At 41.4% G+C, this 21886-nt stretch overlaps 1 protein-coding gene across 4 annotated transcripts in view; it reads left to right on the forward strand.

Moving 5' to 3' along the window:
* DPP9 (dipeptidyl peptidase 9) overlaps positions 1–21886 on the forward strand; it is a 92261-nt gene that overhangs the window by 26587 nt on the left and 43788 nt on the right. For 2 of the 4 annotated variants that reach the window (XR_013622632.1, XR_013622633.1), the window contains 9 exons: positions 230–358; positions 472–533; positions 7424–7524; positions 7736–7904; positions 8044–8213; positions 9206–9285; positions 9387–9539; positions 9655–9790; positions 9910–10055. Coding sequence is in view for 2 of the 4 variants with exons in the window: in XM_078773029.1 (XP_078629155.1) it covers positions 230–358; positions 472–533; positions 7424–7524; positions 7736–7904; positions 8044–8203; positions 9206–9285; positions 9387–9539; positions 9655–9790; positions 9910–10055 (1136 nt within the window). In the remaining 2 variants the exon portion in view is untranslated. The remainder of the gene's footprint in view (positions 1–229; positions 359–471; positions 534–7423; positions 7525–7735; positions 7905–8043; positions 8214–9205; positions 9286–9386; positions 9540–9654; positions 9791–9909; positions 10056–21886) is intronic. The other 2 variants (XM_078773029.1, XM_068108600.2) reach the window with 1 other exon arrangement.

The following is a 21886-nucleotide window of genomic DNA, read 5'->3' on the forward strand; positions in this document are numbered from 1 at the left end:
ACATCCATCGAACCATTCGCATTTCCACCCTTTCCAGCCTTCGTTGCTGCTCTACGTTCATTACCCATGTCTCGCTCCCATAAATCATAACACTTCTCACACATGCAGCATACACCTTTCCCTTCAGCTTCAGCGACACTCTCCTCCTCATCAGCACGCCACTCAGTTCCCGAAACTTCTTCCATGCACATTGCCTTGATCGAAGTTTTGTATTTATTTTTTAACTCAGATTCTGCTGGCAATAAAATTATCCGGATTTTGTATGAGGAGGTTGACGAATCCAATGTGGAGGTCATTCATATCCCTGCACCTGCACTGGAGGAACGCAAGTCAGACTCTTTCCGCTACCCACGTGCGGGTGAGTCGAAACAGTCACATGGCAATGCCTCTGTAATGGCGTTGTGCTAGCTTCATTTTTCTTTCCTATTTGTTTTCGTTTTGGGTGTCATCCTGATTTTCTCCATTTTTCAGGAACGAAGAACGTGACGGTGACGCTCCGAATGTCTGAGTTCAAGTCCAACGTCGATGGCACGGTGAGCCCTCTCGGTCGCTCACCCTAGTGAAGTGTAATTTGAGGAATATAATCCCGAAGCACACTGATAAATATTTGATGCTAATGGATTGCGGTATGGATAAACGCACTGCCTGGTTTCATGCTTCCGGGACTATTTCTGACCCAGTCCTCTGAGCACAGCTCATCACATTATGTAGATACCTTCACTCTCCCTCTTGCCTCGTTGCTTTGTCTGAGGAAACCTTTGGAAAGACTGTGTGTCGCTGTAATTTTTCCATTAATTTTAATAAAGTTTCACTGACCACTTTTCTTGCATTAGTTGGTGGAAAGGAAAGTATGGAGAGATATTCAATAAGACCAATAACAGTATAATGATGTAGGCTTAACGTTGCACACTATTTGACATTTTGAAAGTGAGGTTCTCCTTTGTCTCCCACCCTTTCGTTTTTCTTGCTTTTTTTTTTTTTTTTTTTGTGTACATTTTACCATCTTTACTATCAATACACAACTTTGGTGTGTGTATACATACATACATACATACATACATACATACATACATATACAGTGCATGCAGAAAGTATTCACACCCCTTGACTTTTGTTTCACAATTTATGTTGCAGCCTGAATTTAAAACGGATAAAATTGAGATTTTTTTTTTTTTGGTCACTGATACACATAAGGCCGAAAAAAATATATTGCTGGTCTCTAGTCAGACCAAAGTTCCAGAATTGATGTGGCGATGCGGTTTTTTTTTTCTTTCTTTTTTTGAAAAGCATGGATTGCACATATAAAGGTGTTGTTTTTTGTGTCCTCATGCCTTGCTCATCTGCCGTGGCGCCGTCCAGAGAGAAATTAAAGACAGCCAATGGGACAGGTCGGCCTTTTTGTAAATAATGAACACAAGCTTAAGTTATTTTAAAATGTATTTATTCTGAAAATTATTAAGTTCTTCAAGCACATTATAGACTGCCATTTCGTTCTCGAGATCGCCTCGCTGTACCGTCAAACATTCCAATGCGTCGATCACGTCAACACTGCGCATGCCCAAGTGGTCTAACAGGCGATTGCCGAAGCATTTGAATGCTGAAAAAACCGCGCATGCACAAATGACTACACCCCTGGACCAATCTTCGTGTAAGGGATGACACGCTGCATGTGTATCAAAGCCGCGCATGCGCAGATGGGCTGTATGGTGTGGTTCAAATCGGCGCATTCGCAGCTGGGCTAAACGGCTAACGCGGGAGCGCTTGAATCCATGCCGATGGTCTCCCACGATCTCTTCTCCCAGTCCACCACATTATCACAGACACTTACAACTTCATGACAAACGAGATAGGATCCAGGCCTAACTAACGAGACCACCCGCAGCTCTCTCGCCCTTCTGGTTGCTTCACACGAACCCGACAAAGAACGTCTTCATTTCAATAAATGACAATATCCCGCCGATTGGATTCATGACAGCACGGCACACAAAACTACTCGTATCTTTGGAACGGCCGGTTGGATTTGGACAAACTAAACGGAGTTTTGTAGGGGAGAACCGTGCGCGAACGTCGATACCAATGGCGACCCTCACAGACCCGTATTTCCCGAGATAGCGCGCCGGCCCGGCAACATGCATACATTATATGGCTCCTCACTCTCGAATGAGGTGAATATTTCATACTCGAATATACGCGAATACTTGAGGCGGCGCGGCATTGTTTATGTTTAATGTGCCCTATAATTTATGATGTGCTCTATATTATATAGACTGTTGTAGGTAGACGTTGGAAATTTGAAAGAAAAAAAAATTGTTGACACGCAGGGTCCAAATCGATGCGCGAGCTGACCAGAGACCGGAAATATATATTTTTCGGCCTAATACCCCATAATGTCAAAGTGGAATTTTTTTTATTCTTAGAAATCTTTGCAAAATAATAACAATATACAGAATGAAATACACTATCGAATATCTCTCCATGCTTTCCTTTCCAATGAAATACAAAATAATAACAATGAAATACAGAAATATCGAATTTATGCAAATAAGTATTCAATCCCCTGAATCAATACATCGTGGAAGCTCCCTCGGCAGTGATTACAGCTTCGAGTATTCTTGGGTATGTCTGTATCAACTTTGCACATCTTGATTTGGAGAGTTTCTCCCATTCTTCCTTGAGGATTTGCTCAAGCTCTGTCAGGTTGGATGGGGAGTGTCGGTGATCAGCAATCTTCAAGTCTTTGCACAGATTCTCAATGGGACTCAAGTCTGGGCTTTGGGCTTTGGCTGGGCCACTCAAGGACCTTCACATTCTTGTCATTTCAGTGTTGCTTTGGCTGAATTATTGCTATCATTCTCCTGTTGGAATGTAAATCTTTGCCACAGTCTGAGGTCTTTTGCACTCTGAAGCAGGTTATTCTGAAATATTTGCCTGTATTTGGCTCCATTAATTGCTCCCTCTGTCCTTACAAGTCTCCCAGTCCTTGCTGCTGAATATCATCTCTATAGCATGATGCTGCCACCACCATGCTTAACAGTTGGGATGGTATGCGCCAGACCTGGCGCTTTTAAATTTTCATCTCGTCAGACCACAGTATATTTTGCCTCATGCTCTCCGAGTCTTTCATGTGCCTTTTTCTCAGGAATGGCTTCAGTCTAGCCACTCCCATAAAGCCTAGATTTGTGAAGTGCTGCAGAGACTGTTGACCTTCCGGCAGGTTGTCCCATCTCAGGCACGGCACTCTGTAGTTCTGTCTGAGTGGTCATCGGGTGCTTGGTCACCTCCCTGATCGAGGTCCTTCTTACCTGGTTGCTCAGTTTGGTCAGACGGCCAGCTCAAGGAAGAGTCTGGGTAGTTCCATATTCTTTCCATTTCCTAATGATGGAGCTCACTGTGCTCTTGGGAACTTTCAACACTCCAGAAATTGTTTTCTATCCTTCCTCCAGATCTATCCCTCCTCACAATTCTATCCCTGAGTTTGTTGGATTAGATTTCCATTGGCCTTGTTTGTGTCTAGTGTTCATTCGAAGGGGGTTTGTTGGGGGAGGGGGGGGGGGGGGGAGGTTCAGGGGGCAGATGTCTTCAAGTGTTGCATAATATCTTGGGGTAGGGGTGGAGAGGTGTCTGGCCTAGCATTATATGGGCCATTACATGGTGTTGGGGGGAGGGGGTGTTAGATTTTATCAAAAATATAATTACGCAATTTTTGAACAGCCTCATATTGGGGTTAAACAATGTGTGACCGTGTGATGAATCGGCTTGTTCTGATATGATCGTCGGGAGGGTGACATGGATGAGATGTGTCGAGTTGATCTTTTAATAGCACATTAAATGTGTTTCCCAATCGGCCGTTACCAGATTTTTAAAGCCAATTCACTCGCACGTATATGAGGACCCGTACCCTCGTCCCTCTATACAAGGGGAAAGGTGACCCTCTGGAGTGTGGCTCGTACCGAGCGATAAAGTTATTGGAGCATGGAATGAAGGTATTGGAAAGGGTGTTGGAGAGGAGGATAAGGAAGAAAGTGAAGATCGACGAAATGCAGTTTGGATTTATGCCAGGAAGAGGAACGACAGATGCGCTTTTCATTGTGAGGCAGTTGCAGGAGAAGTACATGGATAAGAGGAAGAAGTTGTTTTTTTGGGTTTGTTGATCTGGAGAAAGCATTCGATAGGGTTCCACGCAAAGTATTAACATGGGCATTGAGGAAGTTAGGAGTGGAGGAATGGTTGATCAGAGTAGTGATGGCAATGTACAAAAGAGCACGCACAGCTGTAAGGACGAAGGACGGGAACAGTGGTGAGTTTGAGGTGAAGGTGGGAGTGCATCAGGGGTCGGTACGAAGTCCACTACTATTTGTAGCTGTGATGGAGGTGCTGGCTCAGACCGTAAAGGAGGGTTTGCCGTGGGAGTTGTTGTATGCAGATGATCTGGTGTTGATTGCGGAAAGTATGGATGGACTGAAGGAAAAGATGAACAAGTGGAAGGAATGTATGGAGTACAATGTGTACAACAATGTGTGCTGAGTGGGTTCATCAAAAATGTAGTGGTCTGAGAGGGTCATTAACCAGTGTGGCAGCTACATTCAAATGTAAGGTGTGCACAGAGGGAGCTGCAGATGGAGGAAATGTTGAGTTGGATCTTGGAGACGGCGTGAAGCTGGAAGGTGTGAAAACATTTTGCTACCTCGGAGACATGCTGAATGGAGAAGGTGGATCAGACTCGGCAACGGTTGCTCGAGTGAGATGTGCATGGAAGAAGTTTCAGGAACTGAGTGGCGTGCTGATGAGGAGGAGAGTGTCGCTGAAGCTGAAGGGAAAGGTGTATGCTGCATGTGTGAGAAGTGTTATGATTTATGGGAGCGAGACATGGGTAATGAACGTAGAGCAGCAACAAAGGGTGGAAATGCGAATGGTTCGATGGATGTGCGGAGTATCGTTGAGAGAGAGGAAGACAAATGATGAATTGCGAAAGATGATGGGAATATTGCCTGTGATTGATGCTGTGAAGAGGAACAGGTTGAGATGGTTTGGTCATGTATTGAGGAAGGATGAAAGTGACTGGTTGAGAAGAGTGATGGAAGTTAATGTAGAAGGAAGTAGAGGACGGGGAAGACCGAGAAAGACTTGGCTAAAGATGGTGGAAGAAGAAATGCGGGCAAGGGGGTTAACAAGGAGAGATGCAGAAAATAGGGCAAAATGGAGAAGATTGTCATGGGGACCGCAAGGCTAACCCCCGCTCTAGCAGGGAACATGGCCTTAAAATGCATGTTGTGTACCCAGAATGACTGAGGAGGCAAAAGTGGACAGAGGAGGCAATTTTTTTTAATTTTATGACCGGTGTGGTTATTCTTGTTTAAATGACAGGATGCTGTGCTATTGGATGCACCAATCAATCAAAGAATGGTTTCAAAATGTATATATTCCCTGCAAACGCCAGAGTTAAAACTCATCTATAGATAATTTGACATATCAATAACATCCTGGAAAAATGCTTGTAAGTAAACACGTCACAAGTACGTCAAACTTGTAAGTAAACACGCGTTGCAGTTAACATCAGTTTCACCGAAGTTTGAATCTCGATTCATCCACAAACTGTCAACCCGCTGTTTCACAGGCGGATTGATTCATGAATATGTGTGCCATCCTTTGGATGGGTGTTTAACCGGGTATCCCATCTGCCGGAAGTAGATGGTGGGTGTTAAAGATCCCACGGTGCCCTTCACGAAGAGAAGGCGAGATATCACCGGCACCCACAACAAATTCCAAATTCCTGCCCAAACAACTGCTGGGAAGGCAATGGCAAACCACCCAGCATGACCATTGCCAAAAAACTGCTTTGCCAGCCAATGCTTTGCCTTCAGGCAAAGCACACAATCAATCATTCAATCTTCTCGAGCTCTTTCTCTTTTTTTCACTCACAATTGTTATCTTTTTCTAATTGTCTACTCTCCCTCAATTTCTCTTTCACCTTCCTTCTTCCAATTCTTTCAGATTTCTGCATTCTGTCACTACCTGTGTGTTTCTTCTCCTCGCACGCTCTGTACACCTCAAATTAGCCACTCATACTCTTACTATGTCTCTCCGAAAAGACCGACTGGACAACCCTCCCATCCACTTTCTGAATAATCCTCTCCAAGAAGTTCTGTCACTCAAGATTTTGGGTCTCACTATCTGCCATGATCTTTCCTGGGAAAACCACATTTCAAATCTGGCCTCCAAAGCCAGTCGCCGACTGGGCATCCTCCGTCGTGCGAAGTCCTTCCTTGGCACACCTGAGCTCCTCACCACATACAAGGCTTTCATCCACAGCTCAATGGAATACTGTTCTCCCCTCTGGGCCGGTGCTCCTGCCTCACACCTAGCTCAGCTTCACGCTGTTGAAACAAAAGCTTTTAGGATCATTGGAATCTCCCGCGATGAAGCTAACTCCGAGGGCCTTTCACTCACTCACCGCAGGCAGGTTGGTGGGCTTTCTGTCTTCTACGGACTCCTCTCCGGCCTTGCTCCCCCAGCCCTCTCTGGGCTCTGTCCCCCAAATATTCCTACAGGTCGCACAAGATCTGCCTGCAACCCTCTTATGGTTAAACTGCCAAAATCAAGACTCTCTGCTCACCTTCACTTCTTCATTCCTCTTTTCTCCCTCTGCTGGAACAAACTCCCCCACTCCCTTCAATCCCAATCCTCCCTCCAGGTCTTTAAAACAGCTGTTCACCACCATCTCTTATCTTCCCCCATCCAAAACCTTGATCTTTTCTACCCCCGGTAATTCACCCCAGATTCACTTTTTTGAAATACCAACTTCCTTCGTGGAAGTCCTTGCAGTGTCCTTGTGTTTTATACTTCTCCCATTCCTCCCCCCCAAGCCCTCCCACAGATCTCCCGATGTCCCTGCTCTCAAATGTTGTGTTTGTGTGCTTCCCCTTCTCTCCCCATCTTGTCTACCGCTACCCTTATTATATGTTTTGTGTGTCTGTTTGATTTTTCTGTGTGATAAATGTTCGCTCTTTCATGAGCCTCGATCCTGTATACCAAAAAAAAAAATCGATCATCACTGTGAACCTTTACTCACACATTAATTTACTTTTGCCATGGTTTCTGCTCTCTTGCCTCTCTCCAGCAGAGGCCAGTAAACCACATGCACTGTGCCAGATGTACAGGTGAAAATTTTAATTGTCTGCTCACCCATGTGGGCAAGGGGGGAGGGATTATTTTGGGCCTGGCTCTTTGTACCCCGAGCGCATGTGCAAAATTTGGTGGAGATTGGTCCAGCTGTTTTCATTTCTATAATTATCAGACATACACATACGGAGAATTGCCTTAATCTCTGTATGTGTGTGTATGTCTGATACAATTGCCAGGCAACTTTGAATTATTTCGTATTTTCCTTTTAGTTTTTGCTAACAAAGTTTTCAAACCCTTGCAGATCACAGACGTTGTTGACAAGGAGCTTGTCTGCCTGTTCCACACTCTTTTCCCAAGTGCAGAGTACATAGCACGTGCAGGTTGGACAGACGACGGCAAATAGTGAGTCGCCGATCTGGCCGACATTGCCCTTGATTGATGCTTGCACCACAAAGCCTTTGTTTCTCACACGGGTTTGATAAACGAGCCCAAATCCAACAACCTCATGCTGGAAAATTATCACAGCTGTGTTCAAATCAGTCTTTGCACAATCTATCTTTTATTCCTTTTTTTTTTTTTCTGAAGAACCTGCTGTGAACGTTTCTCAATGCAGTGTTTGGGCCGTGTTCCTGGACCGGGCACAGCAGCGTCTCCAGCTTGTGTTAATTCCTCCGGCAATGTTCGTGCCGGCATCTGTCGACTTGTCCGAGAGGCGGCGCCTTGTCCCTGATAGCGTACATCCATACGTCATCTACCAGGAGGAGACGAGCTTGTGGATAAATGTAAATACATTTTGTTTTGAAATGGGCGCTGCGGGTTCGATGGCCTTCGGGTTTGACTTCATTGTTTTCACATTGCGCTCTTCAATTTTCCCACTAAAGTTTCACAATTTGATTGCTTCTTCCCGCACACATTTGCCAGATCCATGATGTCTTTCACACTTTTCCCCAAAGAAGGAACGATGAGATAACGTTCATTTGGGGCAATGAGCCACGCACGGGCTTTCGCCATCTCTATCGCATCACAGCTTTCCTCTACCCCAGCAAATACAGATGGTCAGAGCAATCTATTGCCACCGGTGGTGAGTGCAGGTGATGCGGGTTGTTTCCAGTGGTGACAGCACGTCACGTTTTAACTTATCAACAGTTGGTCTTGTATATAACTTACATGTTTTTGCTGGCTGTATACCTCGAGTTTTTACACCTCTTTTGTAAATATTCAAAATGTATCACGTAACGGGATTTCCTTTGATATTTTGGTATTACCTGCAAGGAAAACTAGAACGGCACTCGGGTAGAGCGCAAACAGTTTGTTTTGTATCCCAATGATAGGCCGGATCTGGATCCGGACCTGAACCAAAATCTAATCGGCTTGTTCTTGTCACCCAATCAACTCATCTACCAAGTTTAGTCATAACTCGTTCATAACTTTTTTAATATCGTGCTATATATCGCTTTTGGCCCGATCTCTCAATGGTGAAGAATCACTTGATTTGATCACTTTTGCTTCAAAAAGGGGACCAAAAAAACAACAACAACCACGGTCCCCGAAAAAGGCCAACCCCCGCTTGCGGGGAAAAATGGCCTCTAAAGGTGGGGTTTTTTTTTTTGGTTTTTTTTATATCGCTTTTGGCCCGATCTCTCAATGGTGAAGAATCACTTGAAAATTAAATAATTATTGTATCCGAATCCATATTCAGATCTTCACCAAAATCAAATTAATTAATCTTTGTCACACACACAATCTGTCCACCAAGTTTTGTCCAAATCCGTCCACAGCTTTTTGACAGACAAACAAACAGACAGACAGACAGGGGTGAAAACATAACCTCCATCCATGTTTGGTGGCTGAGGTAAATATGACTTTATCAACCTAGTTTTCCGAAACCCCCTCCCATTTACAGCGTCCTTATCACAGTCCTTTAATTTCTCAGCCACAGTATGAGATGTGCCATCACCGAGGAACTAGAGAATTGGGAGTGATGTGTGCATTATTTTGATCCCTGGGTAGTGGGCAAGACATGTATGTTTTGTTGTTGACCTACCATGGTGGTTTGATAAACCTCTTCACTGTATCTTTGTAGATGATTTTATATGTCCCCTTAAAGAGGAGGTTCCCCTTACAAGTGGAGAGTGGGAAGTTCTGGGTCAGCAAGGAGCCCAGGTGGGATTGTTTGTTTGTATATTTGTTGGAAAATGTATTTCTTGATACTTCCTGCCTGGCCTGTTGCAAGTGTGACATTTGAAACTCCTCACGGTGTACAGACATGGGTGGATGAGAACCGGGGTCTCATCTACTTCCAAGCGACGCGAGATTCTCCGCTTGAGCATCACCTGTACACCGTGAGCTATGAACGGCCGAGTGAGATAGTCCGGCTCACTCAACCCGGCTATTTCCACAGCTGCTCCCTCAGCAAGGTTGAGCTTTTTGGCTTGGATTTTATGAAACTCTTCTTTTTGCATTAATGGTTGGATTTCGGTATTCTATGAGCATCGGGTTGCACTAACTGCGTATCGTTGTCCGTCACTCCAGGACCGGGATCTGTTTGTAACGCAGTTCAGTTGTGTAGACAGCTCTCCCAGTGTTCAGCTGTACCAGCTCGCTGAGTGTGACAGTGATGGACTGTGTCGGCAACTCTACGCCTGGGCTCGGCTGCTCGAACCAGCCGGTAAGACGCTATGCGCCTTTGTCGTTTCATGGATACAGAGCAATGCTGAATTGTATTGCTTTATTTCTGACATGCGTATTAATGTTGCTTCTGCTATGCGCTTCCTGTACTGCCCGTAGCCTGCCCCATGGAATACCAGCCTCCAGAACTGTTCAGCTTTCAGTGCAAAGCCGGTCACACGCTCTACGGCATGGTGTATCAGCCACATGGCCTACAGCCAAGTCAAAAGCACCCCACCGTGCTCTTCGTTTACGGGGGACCCCACGTACGCTGCAGCATGTTTGTCTGCGTATGCTGCGGCGCGTTTGTGTCTGTACATTGTGCCACGACGGTATATGTCAGCAGTAGAAGGATGCCCATTTCTTTGTCGATTATGCACTTCAAAACCTTAGAAGTTTAAGTTCAATTAGAAGTTTCTGCGCATGCGCAAGATTGGAGGTCTCGTCTCTTCAAAGCTGTTCCATGCGCGCTCGCTTTCGAAGTTAAGTAACTTTTCACAATTGTGTTTTGGTCGATACTGTATCTTTCTCTCGGTGTATGTACCTATTGGGGTGTCTTTAATAGTATTATTGGCGTTGGTTTTTCATACCTGTGTACAGAATCGTCGGTATTTCTTATCGCGTATTCTGAGGCCTAAGTGTAGTACTAGGCTACCGTGTCCGACCTTGGCTTGAGGCTTTGTTTTTGTCTCAGCGGTTCTCCGATCGCGCTGCAATTACTTTCCGGTCTCTGTTTTTCACGGTCTTTTCATCCCATACTTCCTTGTTTTAAAATCTCAAAAAACAAAAACAAACAAAAAAAAAACATTTCCTTCTGTTCTTATTCGTTTATTCGTTCTTATTTGTTCGTTCGTTCTTCGACCACGTTGTTTGTGATCACGTTGTTAAAAAATGTCTCATCTGACCCCTGAAGACCTGTATTCTGTCATATTCTATAACACCTTTTTCTTCTTCTTCTATAAAAGGATGCTTTCGACTTGCTCACCAAATCTATTCATTCCAAAAAAAAATTCCATCTCTTATAGTGCATCTTTCATTCATTCCCTAAACTCCCCAGCACTCCATCCTCCCTCCAGCGTCCTCAAACGTATTTTTGACTCGAATGTCTCAAGAAACTCATTTTGCAATAAATGTTCGTTTCCCATTAATCGTACATTTTTCAAAATCCCATCACCCCAAAATCCCATTTCCCATCACCCCTCCCCTCTAAATCTACCCCCTTGCCCCTCCCCTCCAAATCATCCCCATCACCCATCTCTTTCAAATCTTCCCCCTTGCCCCTCCCCTCCAAATCCTCCCAATCACCCATTCCTTTCAAATCTCCCCCCACACCCCTCCCCTCCAAGGCTCTCCCTCGCTCCTCCCCTCCTAGAGTCCCCTCTCACCCCTCCTCCTCAAAGCATCCTCCCCGCTTCTTCCCCCTTCCAACTTTCACCTTCATCTCCCTCAACCTTCTGCCTCGCTCTTCCCCCTCGTCAAATAACACCTCACTGCGCCTCTCCCAATCACCATCAAACCTTTTGTCTGCCCCATTCTTCCCTTTCTCCAAGCTATTCTGTAATCTCTGACACACCTTCAACAGCTCTCCCTACCTCTTCCTCCTCTTACACATCTTACCCTACATCTTACCCTTACCCTACTGCTCCCCCCCCCTGTTCTGTATCCGATGCTCCCCCTTCCTCTTCCTTAACAGTATGGACCTCAAACATCCGGGGCCTTCGCTCAAACTTGTCTGATCTCTCCATACAGGTTGCTTCTGACAAACCAGACGTGATCTGCTTAACAGAAACTTTCCTCCTTCATGATGTCTCTGATTCCTTGGTATCTCTCCCAGGTTATTCCCTCCTCCGGTATGATAGACCTGAGCCTCGTCCTGGAGGTGGGGTTGCTATCTTTATAAAAAACTCTCTTCCTCACTCGCCCTGCACTGCCCTCTCTCCACCTCACCCCCAGGAATACCTTTGGCTACGGCTTCCCCTTCGCTCCCACCTTTTGTTCATATGTGTGTTGTACCATCCACCAAACAGTGATGACTCCATCTACATCTCGCTGTCTGAGAATATGGACCACCTATCTACCCATCCCAACTCTCTCTTCCTCATATGTGGTGATTTCAACTGTCACCATGCCAGTTGGCTGGGTGTGGGTACCTCTCTCACCAGCCATGGCACCTCACAAAGGACTTCTGCGACTCATTGGAACTGAATCTGTCAATTTCCCGACCCGGATTTCAGTCAACGGAGCATCTTCTCTTCTGGACTTGGTTATGACTAACTTCCCTGAAAATGTCTGCTGCTCTTCTTCTGCTCCAATCGGCTCTTCTGATCATGTGCTTGTTAAAGTGGACATCTCTCTGACCATTCTCAGAGAGCCTCCTCAGCGTCGGCGAGTCTGGCATTTCACTCAGGCCAACTGGCACGGTCTAAAAGCAGCCATCAATCATCTGGACTGGTCTCCCATCTCTACTGCCTCTGACATAAATTCTTCCTGGGAATTCTTCCAAAGCAAACTGCTCTCTCTCATGCACAGATTTATCCCATCTCGTCTTCTGTTGTCATACCCTTCCTCCCGTCCATGGTACACGGAATCTTGTGGTGAGTCTATTGCCCAGAAACGACTTGCTTTCGTCTCCTGGAAAGCAAATCCAACGGAAGGAAATCTCATTTCCTTTCACAAAGCCCGAAACAAGTGTGTGTCCACCCTCAGGAGAGCCAGGAAAGAATATCTCTCCGTTCTCAGGACCGAACTCTCTTATCTGTCTCCCTCTTCCAAATCCTGGTGGCGTCTGGTCAAATCTGTTTGTTGTTTGTTCCCCCTCCATCCCCTCCCTCACCTCAAATGGCCACACGGCTGACTCCGCACGTGAAAAAGCTGAATGCCTCAACTCTGTGTTTGCCTCTAAATATTGTGTCCCAAACCCATCCCTCTCTGTACCCACCGTACCCAGTCGTACCCAGCTGCTCCTGGACTCTGCGTCCTTTCCTCCTGACAAGGTGGAAAAGTTTCTGTCAACCCTCGACTCGGATTCTGCAACTGGACCTAACGGCATCAGCCCACGGGTCCTAAAATCCTGTTCTTCTGCTCTTTCACTCTCTCTCTGTTCTCTTCACCCTCTCTTTTGCGCAAGGTCATCTTCCATCTGCTTGGAAATCTGCCAACATCACCGCTTTGCACAAAAAAGGTGTAAAAACAGATCCCAGCAACTACAGACCAATCAGCCTTCTCCCAATTATCAGCAAAGTCATGGAATCCATCATTGCTTCAGATATGAAATCTTTCCTCTTCTCCAATGGCTTGATCTCTGATCATGAATTTGGTTTCAGACCTGGACACTCTACTCTGGACATGCTGTTTCTGCTTTCTCAACAAAGGATGGAGGTCCTCAGTAGTGTATATATGTTGCTTCTGGGACACTCATTTTCCCATTGACTTACATGTTAATTTTTCCCCTCCCTCATTGCCCCTAAACACCTCTATTTCTCTCACCCTGTTCTTTACGAACCTTCTAACCTTTTGACATGTTATCCTTATTCATTAGACCACTTAAACAATGGTCCTTCTGTGTGAACCTGTGATCCTTCTGACCTTATGGACCTTTTAACCTTTTACTCTTAATATCATCTGGTGAATCATCTTTGGCCCACTCAAACAACGACCCTACAAATATTTGTTTATGCGTGGGAAATAATTTAATTCTCTTGCCACTCCCTTCACCATCTAATATATTAACAAAAAAGATGTTTGAGTTTGGTTCTTTCTCAAGATATTTTAACTGAGCTAAAATAAAATGATAAACCTCCCTCAATGTTATTGTCTGAGCGCCTCCAGTGCCGCCCACTTTTTGGTAAGCTCCGCCCACTTTTTGGTAAGCTCCGCCCATATTTTACTAGGCCACACCCACTTTTTACTAGGCTCCGCCCACTTTTGCTAAGCCCCGCCCACTTCTGCTAAGCCCCCACCCACTTTGCTAAGTCCCACCCACTTTATAAACTCTTCAGCATTGTATCATTTCCAGGTAATACATTACATCATTTTCAGGGAATTTCCATCACATCATTTCCAGTTAAGACACGCCCAGGTTTGCCCAGGGAATTTCCACAGGAAATGACACACACCCAGCCCTTCTTATAAAAGGCACCGACCACACAAGCTTTTTCAAACACGCTTTCTGCTTCACTTGAGAATGGACTACTATGCCGAAATGGAATGGGATAACTTTGCTATTCCTTGGAGTCCTACTACCTGTGTAGAACTCAACCTTCAGATTGATGAACTGGACTCGAACCTCTTATCAATGGAGGTAAGTTTATTTATTTATTTATTTATTTATTTAATTAATTATTTTTTAATTTTTTTTTCCTTTTTTTTTTTTTTTTTAGATGAGACTCGTGTAAGAGTTAACAAAGTTTATTTTAATATTCATAGAGCTTGATTTATACAAATAAAAATATTGTATTAAATTAATACATTGTTATTTTCTTTCACAGGAAATTGTATCTGAGATACGAAATGAAAATTCTGCTTTTAACACAACTTGGGATGAAGTTATTTTTTTGTTTGAAGACTTTTTGAACAACCAAGACCCCCAGAACGAGTTCTACCTTGATGATCCAGCCAAAGAGTTATACCTTGTAGATCCACAAAATCCTGAAAAAGAGTTTTACCATGATGATACTTGTTGTGAGTTATCAAAACAAAACCCACTGAACAAGTTCTACCTTTGAGTCAGAATACAAGTCATACATTGGAGACCCACAAATTTCTGAAAATTGGGAAACGGGAATTCTTCCTGATGGTCCGCAGTTATACTATGTGAGACACATCATAGAAACCCTAAAAAATTGGGCAAGGAGAGTTCTCCCTGATGGTCCGCAGTTATACTATGTGAGACACATCATAGAAACCCTAAAAAATTGGGAAACGGGAATTCTCCCTGATGGTCCGCAGTTATACTATGTGAGACACATCATAGAAACCCTAAAAAATTGGGAAACGGGAATTCTCCCTGATGGTCCGCAGTTATACTATGTGAGACACATCATAGAAACCCTAAAAAATTGGGAAAGGGAAGTTTTCCCTGATGGTCCGCAGTTATACTATGTGAGACTTATCACGGAAACCCCCAATATTTCTGAAAATTGTGGTTCTACCTTGGGGACTTGGAAAGATGGTTATATTTTTGGAGACTCGGAATGGGGGTTTTGTTTTGATGACTCGGAATGTGATACCTATCTTGGAGGCTCAACAGGAATGTGGTTATACCTTGGGAACTTGGAAAGTTGGTTTTATTTTGGAGACTCTACCTGTGGGGTTCCTCTTGGAGGCTCTTTGGATTCTAAAGCAATGAACAATGTTCTTTATTTAATGACGCTTGATTTAAGCAATATCAAGAAAGTTCGAGGAAGAAAATGCTGGAAAATTCTTTCTTCCCATTTCTACTTCTTCAAACTTGAAAGCCTTGAAAGACAGAATTGGAGGAAGAGGAAAAAAAAAAAAAGAAATACGTATTTAAAAAAAAGAAGAAAAGAAAGATTATGTTAGGGTTTGGGTGGGATTTTGAATGTGAGGGTTAGGGATGGGGTTGGGTTAGGGATGGGGTTGGGTTAGGGTTGGGATTTTGAATGTGAGGGTTAGGGTTGGGGTTGGGTTAGGGATGGGGTTGGGTTAGGGTTGGGTTAGGGATGGGGTTGTGTTAGGGATGGGATTGGGTTAGGGATGGGGTTGGGTTAGGGATGGGGTTGGGTTAGGGATGGGGTTGGGTTAGGGATGGGGTTGGGTTAGGGATGGGGTTGGGTTAGGGATGGGTTGGGTTAGGGATGGGGTTGGGTTAGGGTTGGGTTAGGGATGGGGTTGTGTTAGGGATGGGATTGGGTTAGGGATGGGGTTGGGTTAGGGATGGGGTTGGGTTAGGGATGGGGTTGGGTTAGGGATGGGTTGGGTTAGGGATGGGGTTGGGTTAGGGATGGGTTTGGGTTAGGGATGGGTTTGGGTTAGGGATGGGGTTGGGTTAGGGATGGGGTTGGGTTAGGGTTTGTATATTATTATGACTCACTCACACATACACACACACACAAAAGTTAAGCCCCAACTGAAAAGTTGTGGGATTCTGTGTTTGGGGTTCACAGATCTCAAGAACGTATCCCCATTGTACACACAAAAGTTAAGCCCCAACTAAAAAGTTGTGGGATTCTGTGTTTGGGGTTCACAGATTTATAAACGTATCCCCATTATACACACACAAAAGTTAAGCCCCAACTAAAAAGTTGTGGGATTCTGTGTTTGGGGTTCACAGATTTAAAAACGTATCCCCATTACATTTTATTTATTTATTTATTATTTTCAAGGGTATTATCTGCTTACTTGTGTTTTTTGTAATTCTTGCAAGTAAAATGAACCCAAGATTTCTTCTCCATTTAAATCATATAATTTGTAGGTCCAAGGGACTGTATCCATTACATCAATGATTTTAAATAATTCACGAATCCATTTTTGTGTATAACCTTTCTCAAAATGACTTTTCCATTTGTATATTCTTACAATATCACCAACTTTAAACTTGGGCTTTCTCAAATTAATCTCCTTTTCATATTCTAATTTTGTAAATGTTTCCAATGGTTTTGATTTTGTTGATGAATGAACTGTATTATTGTAATTATCTACAATATCCTGAATTAAATACACCCATTTTTGAGAACCGAGTTGTGTGAATTTTTTATATAATTTCTCTTTTAAAGTACGATTAAAACGCTCAATAACAACTGCCTTTCCTTCATTAAAGGTGCTGTATAATTTAATACCCTTCCCCTTAAGAAATTTCATGAATATTTTGTTATAGAACTCTGTTCCCTCATCAGTCCATAACTTCTTTGGTTTCCTTTTATCCCGATCAAATATTAGCTTAAAGGCTAACATTAAAGTATCACCCCTTTTATTTTTTAAAGGGACAACCCAGGCAAATCTACTCCTCAAATCAATAACGGTTAAAGCATACCTGTATCCCCTGTCATTATTCAATTCAATTAAATCAGCGGACCATATGTGGTCGGTGTATTTAGAATAAACCTTCCTTCTTTTAAACTTTGTGATTATAGGTTTGTGTAATTCTTCAGCCAAAAGCTCCTCAGTCTTGATAACATCATTAGAGCCTAATAGTTTTTTGAGGAATAACCAAGACCAAGTTTCAATTTAGCATTTATCAAATTTCTCACAATAAACCTATCAACTTTCTCTCTCAACGTTGGATTTTGTATCAAAGACAAATTTATACAACATTTCGCTGTCGGCTTTATGTTTTTCAGTCAACGTAGTGGTTTTCCCATAAGCAATATCATGCTTCATACACACTTCGTCAACCCTATTTGTAGGTTTAGACCAAGGTTTAGGATTGTCAGCCTCATCTAATCTTTTATCCAGGTTTGTTCCTGGACCACAGAAAGAATACCCTGGAAGGTGTAATTCCCCTGGAATTCCAGTTGTTGTAAATTTACTTCCTGACAGAAACTTTTGTATATCTCCTCCTCTTTTAGGTGAGATGAATTGGCACTTTTTAGAGCCACACACTTGACATATTCCTTTTTGATAAACTCTATTATTTTTAGCTTTAACATAAGAGATATTTTTAGATTTAGTTTTCTTTTTACATTTGAGACAATAACTCATATTTATTTATCAGAAAAATTCCGACAGAGTATCAAAACCTTTTTGGTTTTTAACATATACATTTCTATCTTAATTTTTAAAACATAAAGAATCCTAAGGAATGCCTTCACTCTCTCCTCCATTTATTTACAAATAAAAACTAACTAAAGTCAATGACACCAACATCATCAATCACATAATCTTTTCCTTCTTCTTCTTCTTCTTCACCACTTTCTCGTTTAAATCTCCTCCCTGAAATTGAAGACATTGACGTTGTTATTTTTGAAACCATTATCTTCATAAGAGTTGTTAATTCTTTAATTTCCTCTTCGGTGCGTTGAGATTGATTTATTTGCTGTAATACACTCAATCTTTTACGAATCTCACTGATTTCCATCTTTTTATATTTTTCCTCCCTCTCTCTTTGCTCCCTCTCCTCCTTCTCCTCCTTCTCCTTTTTTTCCCTCTCCTCCTTCTTCTTTTTCTCTCTTTCCTCCTCCCTTTTCTCTCTTTCCTCCTTCTCCCTTTTCTCTCCTTCCTCCTTCTCGTTTTTCTCCCTCTCCTCCTTCTCCTCCCTCTCCCTTTCCTTCTTCTCCTTTTTCTTTCTTTCCTCCTTCTCTTCTTCAACTCCTTCCTCATCCCTTGCTACCCTTGAGTTTGAACCCCAAAGAATATTATACATATACTCATCTGGATTTTGAGATATTCTTGTATCTATAATTATTTTTCTCATAATAGGATACCAATAAGATTTGTTGACGATTTCTAAAAGAGTTTTATATTTCATAACTTTGAGAAGTTCATTTTTATTTAATATTTTAAACAAGTCTCTATTTGTGGGTTTAACAATATCAGTATAAGGCCAGTTTTTAATGACAAAATTCCCATGTATATGCTCCAAATCATAAGGTATGTAATACCGAGCACCCTTTTCTTGTAGGTATCCTTTAATACAAAAATTATAATTCTCTTGTAGTCTTCTTCCTGCCATTTATGTATCAGAAATATATGTGAGATTAATATTATGACAGGTAATACCACCCCATCTTCCCACTACCAAATTGGTTTGTATTCCTTGGCTTTCTATCCTTATCTCATGACCTTCCTTCTTTGTCATGCTAACCATCGCTATACTATCATATATTTTTCTTTTCTTAAAACCATGTATTTGTTGTTTATTAATTGTACTTCCACATAAATCCTTATCCTCACCAAGTGGATAATATTCTTCTTTACGAGACTGATTAAAATCATGTAGGTCTTCTATGTTTATTGAAAAAGACCAATTATACCCTAAATCAGGCATATCATACCCCCATTTATTAATTCGCATATTAACTATATGTCCTTCTTTATAAAATTCAATTGTAAGCAGGTAGTTAAATTCAATGAGGAAAGGTGTATGGTCAGTATAACCAGGTGTTGTGGTTGTAAATTTTACTTGTTTAACAAAACGTGCTGTTTTCTTTAAAAATATATATTGTGATAAATCACTTAATCTAATTAAGTCATTCGCATCTGTAGGGTTTGGATAATTGATTAATTTATAAGTATTCTTCATATTAATATTTTTACTTGCACTATATTTTTGTCGTTCAGCCTGTGCCTTTGTATAATAATTTGATAAATCAATATCCTGAGAGGATTTTCCAAAGATAGAACCATCTTTTCCAACATAACTCATTTATATTAGATTAAAAATGATATCATAAAAATTTTCATTATTGTTGAGTTGAAATAATACATATAAACATAATTGACCACAACATTTAGAATTAATTTCTTGAACTTGAAATGTTAGATAAACACCATTCTGTAAGAATTGTATTACTTCAACAGGTGGTGGCATACCATAACTATCAAAATAATATTTATCCTGACTATTATGAATACAAACCCAATGAGAACCATTCTGTGTGTCTAAATTCATAATAATATTCTTTGTATTCTTATTTATATGTATTAATTCATCTCTCATACAAATAACCACATTATCAATTTTTAGTGTTTTACAATACTTAGCTAGTTCTATATTTGACGTTGTATTCTTTCCAAATTGTTTAAACCATTTATCCATTTATTTATGAGAAAGATACAATCCATTACCCCGTTTAGTTAGTTTAACACCCGCTTGAGCGATAGAGGAAAGCATATCTCCAACCAACAATCTAGCTTTATCAGGTAGACTTTCAAGTTTTTGAGCAAAATCTACAATTACACCACTTCCACTAATTTGTTTCTCCAACTCCTTGTTATGTCTTTCCAATTCTTTTTGAGCTTTTAGTTGTGCCTTCCTTTCGTTAGCAGTTTTTACCGCTGCTGAAATACCACCAGTCAATGCTCCCGCCGCACTTAAACCAGCAAATAAAGGAATTAGAAACGGGAGAAATCCGCCTCTTGACTCGTCTATTGAATATTTCTTTAACATAGGTTTCGTCATTTTTATTTTAAGTGATCCAACATCATTTAGTGTTTTTACTTGTGTGTGTGTGAGTAAAACATCAATTCTTACAGCTCCTTTTCTTTGAATTGTATTAACATTAATAATACAAGGCTTTTGATTTTGAATACAAGATGTTAATTTATTAAGATTGATTTGATTAACATATACCCCAACCATTTATTTATGAGAAAAAACCTATGTGATATTAACCATAACACCATTATCTGTATTAATCTGTAATTCTGTTTCCTCCAAAAGCAAACAATATGCATTAACCTCTTACCTCTCCCCTCTTTCAATGTATAGAGAAGTATCCACTCGATTAGACTTTATAGTTTCCTTTTGAGAACGCAGGTCAATTGCATAGATTGTATAAAGTTTTTGAAACGCAACCATATCCAAAATAGGATCATTATTACCGTTGCTTTCACACACCTTTTGGTAAGACTTGTAGGCTTCCGCATAATCATTTTTTTCCCAATCAATTTCCAATCTATCTCGCGGATAAAATGTGCCATCAAGAGAAACCCGAAGTTGTTTCACCTTAGCATTATCACTCAGCGCATTATTCTTATTAGTACCGTCCTCTCCATCTGGTTTTTAAAAAATGAGCCAGAGGTATCGTGGCTTTCCTTGAAGAACACCCAAATTCCAAGTGTAGGTAGTGTGTTCCAGTTTAACGTGTTGACATCTTCTTTTAAGGTATGATACATTTAGCGGTTTCTTTGAGTTAAGTCTTCTATTTAACATCTCTTCCGTTTTAAGATTAGGAGTATATTCACTGATATACCAACACAAATCATTAATAACAAATTTATTGTTGTCTCCAAAAGCATTTTCAACCCCAAAAAGCAACCTATTTACATTATCTTTCCTTTGTAGTTGAAATCTAATTTTAAGACCATACAAAACTTTGTCATAATCACAAAATCCAAATATACCTTTCAGAGGTACTGCTACGGTAAAACTATTCTCTGGTTTTGTGTCATCATTATACATTGCCTTCCTTTGACTATAACCAGGGTCTGTGTTTGTACCCGTTGACATATCAGGAATAAAACCTTCAACAGCTCCCTTACCCATTCTATCACCAAACGAATATAGTGTAAATTTCATCATTTCAGATGTAGCAGAGACATAATCAACCGCTTCAACCTCTTGTGTTCCAATATACAGGCGAACACTATCAAACATTTTCCAGAAGAAATCATTTACGAGTGTAGCATTAGTATTATTCGCAGCCTTAGTGAATTTAAATTTACACAGCAAGAAACTATCAGCTATATTCAAGTAAGTTTGTTGATTATTTATTTCAAAACTTTTTGTTCCGTTTGAATTCCAGTCTGTTCCTGTTATAGCATTTACCTTAAAAAAGTCTTCCTTTTTCGTGGAGTTTGAAATGATAATTGTATCATTCAAATCATAGATACTATCAATCGCTTCCATACTTGTATTTATATAGTATTAAAATCGTTGAAACCCTGACCCAAGTATTTTAATGATTTTTTGTCGTTCTTGTGAAGATAGTTGAGTTTTACCTTTTTTTATTTCTTTGATTGCTTGTAATTTATGAGACTCCTTTTGAGCATCTTTTATACTCTTTATAGCACCCGCAACGGAGCCCACGGCAGAAGCAGTTGAACCAATTAGGTCTTTATGTTTAAGGATGGTTGAACCAATACCCATTAGAGTATCAATTATCCCATCTCCTTTATTTCGAAATTGATGACCCACACCCCGTTGTCTCTTTGGTTTATAGTATCCTCTACCCACAAACCTTGTATAGTATGGTGAAAGGTACATGCCCTCCCCTGTAATTATTTTATATTTTCCCAACTCGTGTTTTCTCACAATAACCATTATTTATTTATTGAAAAACTTCACGTAGGTGAATTCTGATGGATATAATTTCATCATTAAAGGATATCATACGATTATCTTGGTCGGTTATCCTAAAATTTACTCTGTATATGGTTTTTCCTGACACAGGTAAATAGACAAGATTTTTTGGTTCCA

The sequence above is a fragment of the Myxine glutinosa genome, chromosome 2 (genome assembly GCF_964187855.1).
Source record: "Myxine glutinosa chromosome 2, kmMyxGlut1.1, whole genome shotgun sequence".
NCBI classification, from domain to species: Eukaryota; Metazoa; Chordata; class Myxini; order Myxiniformes; family Myxinidae; genus Myxine; species Myxine glutinosa.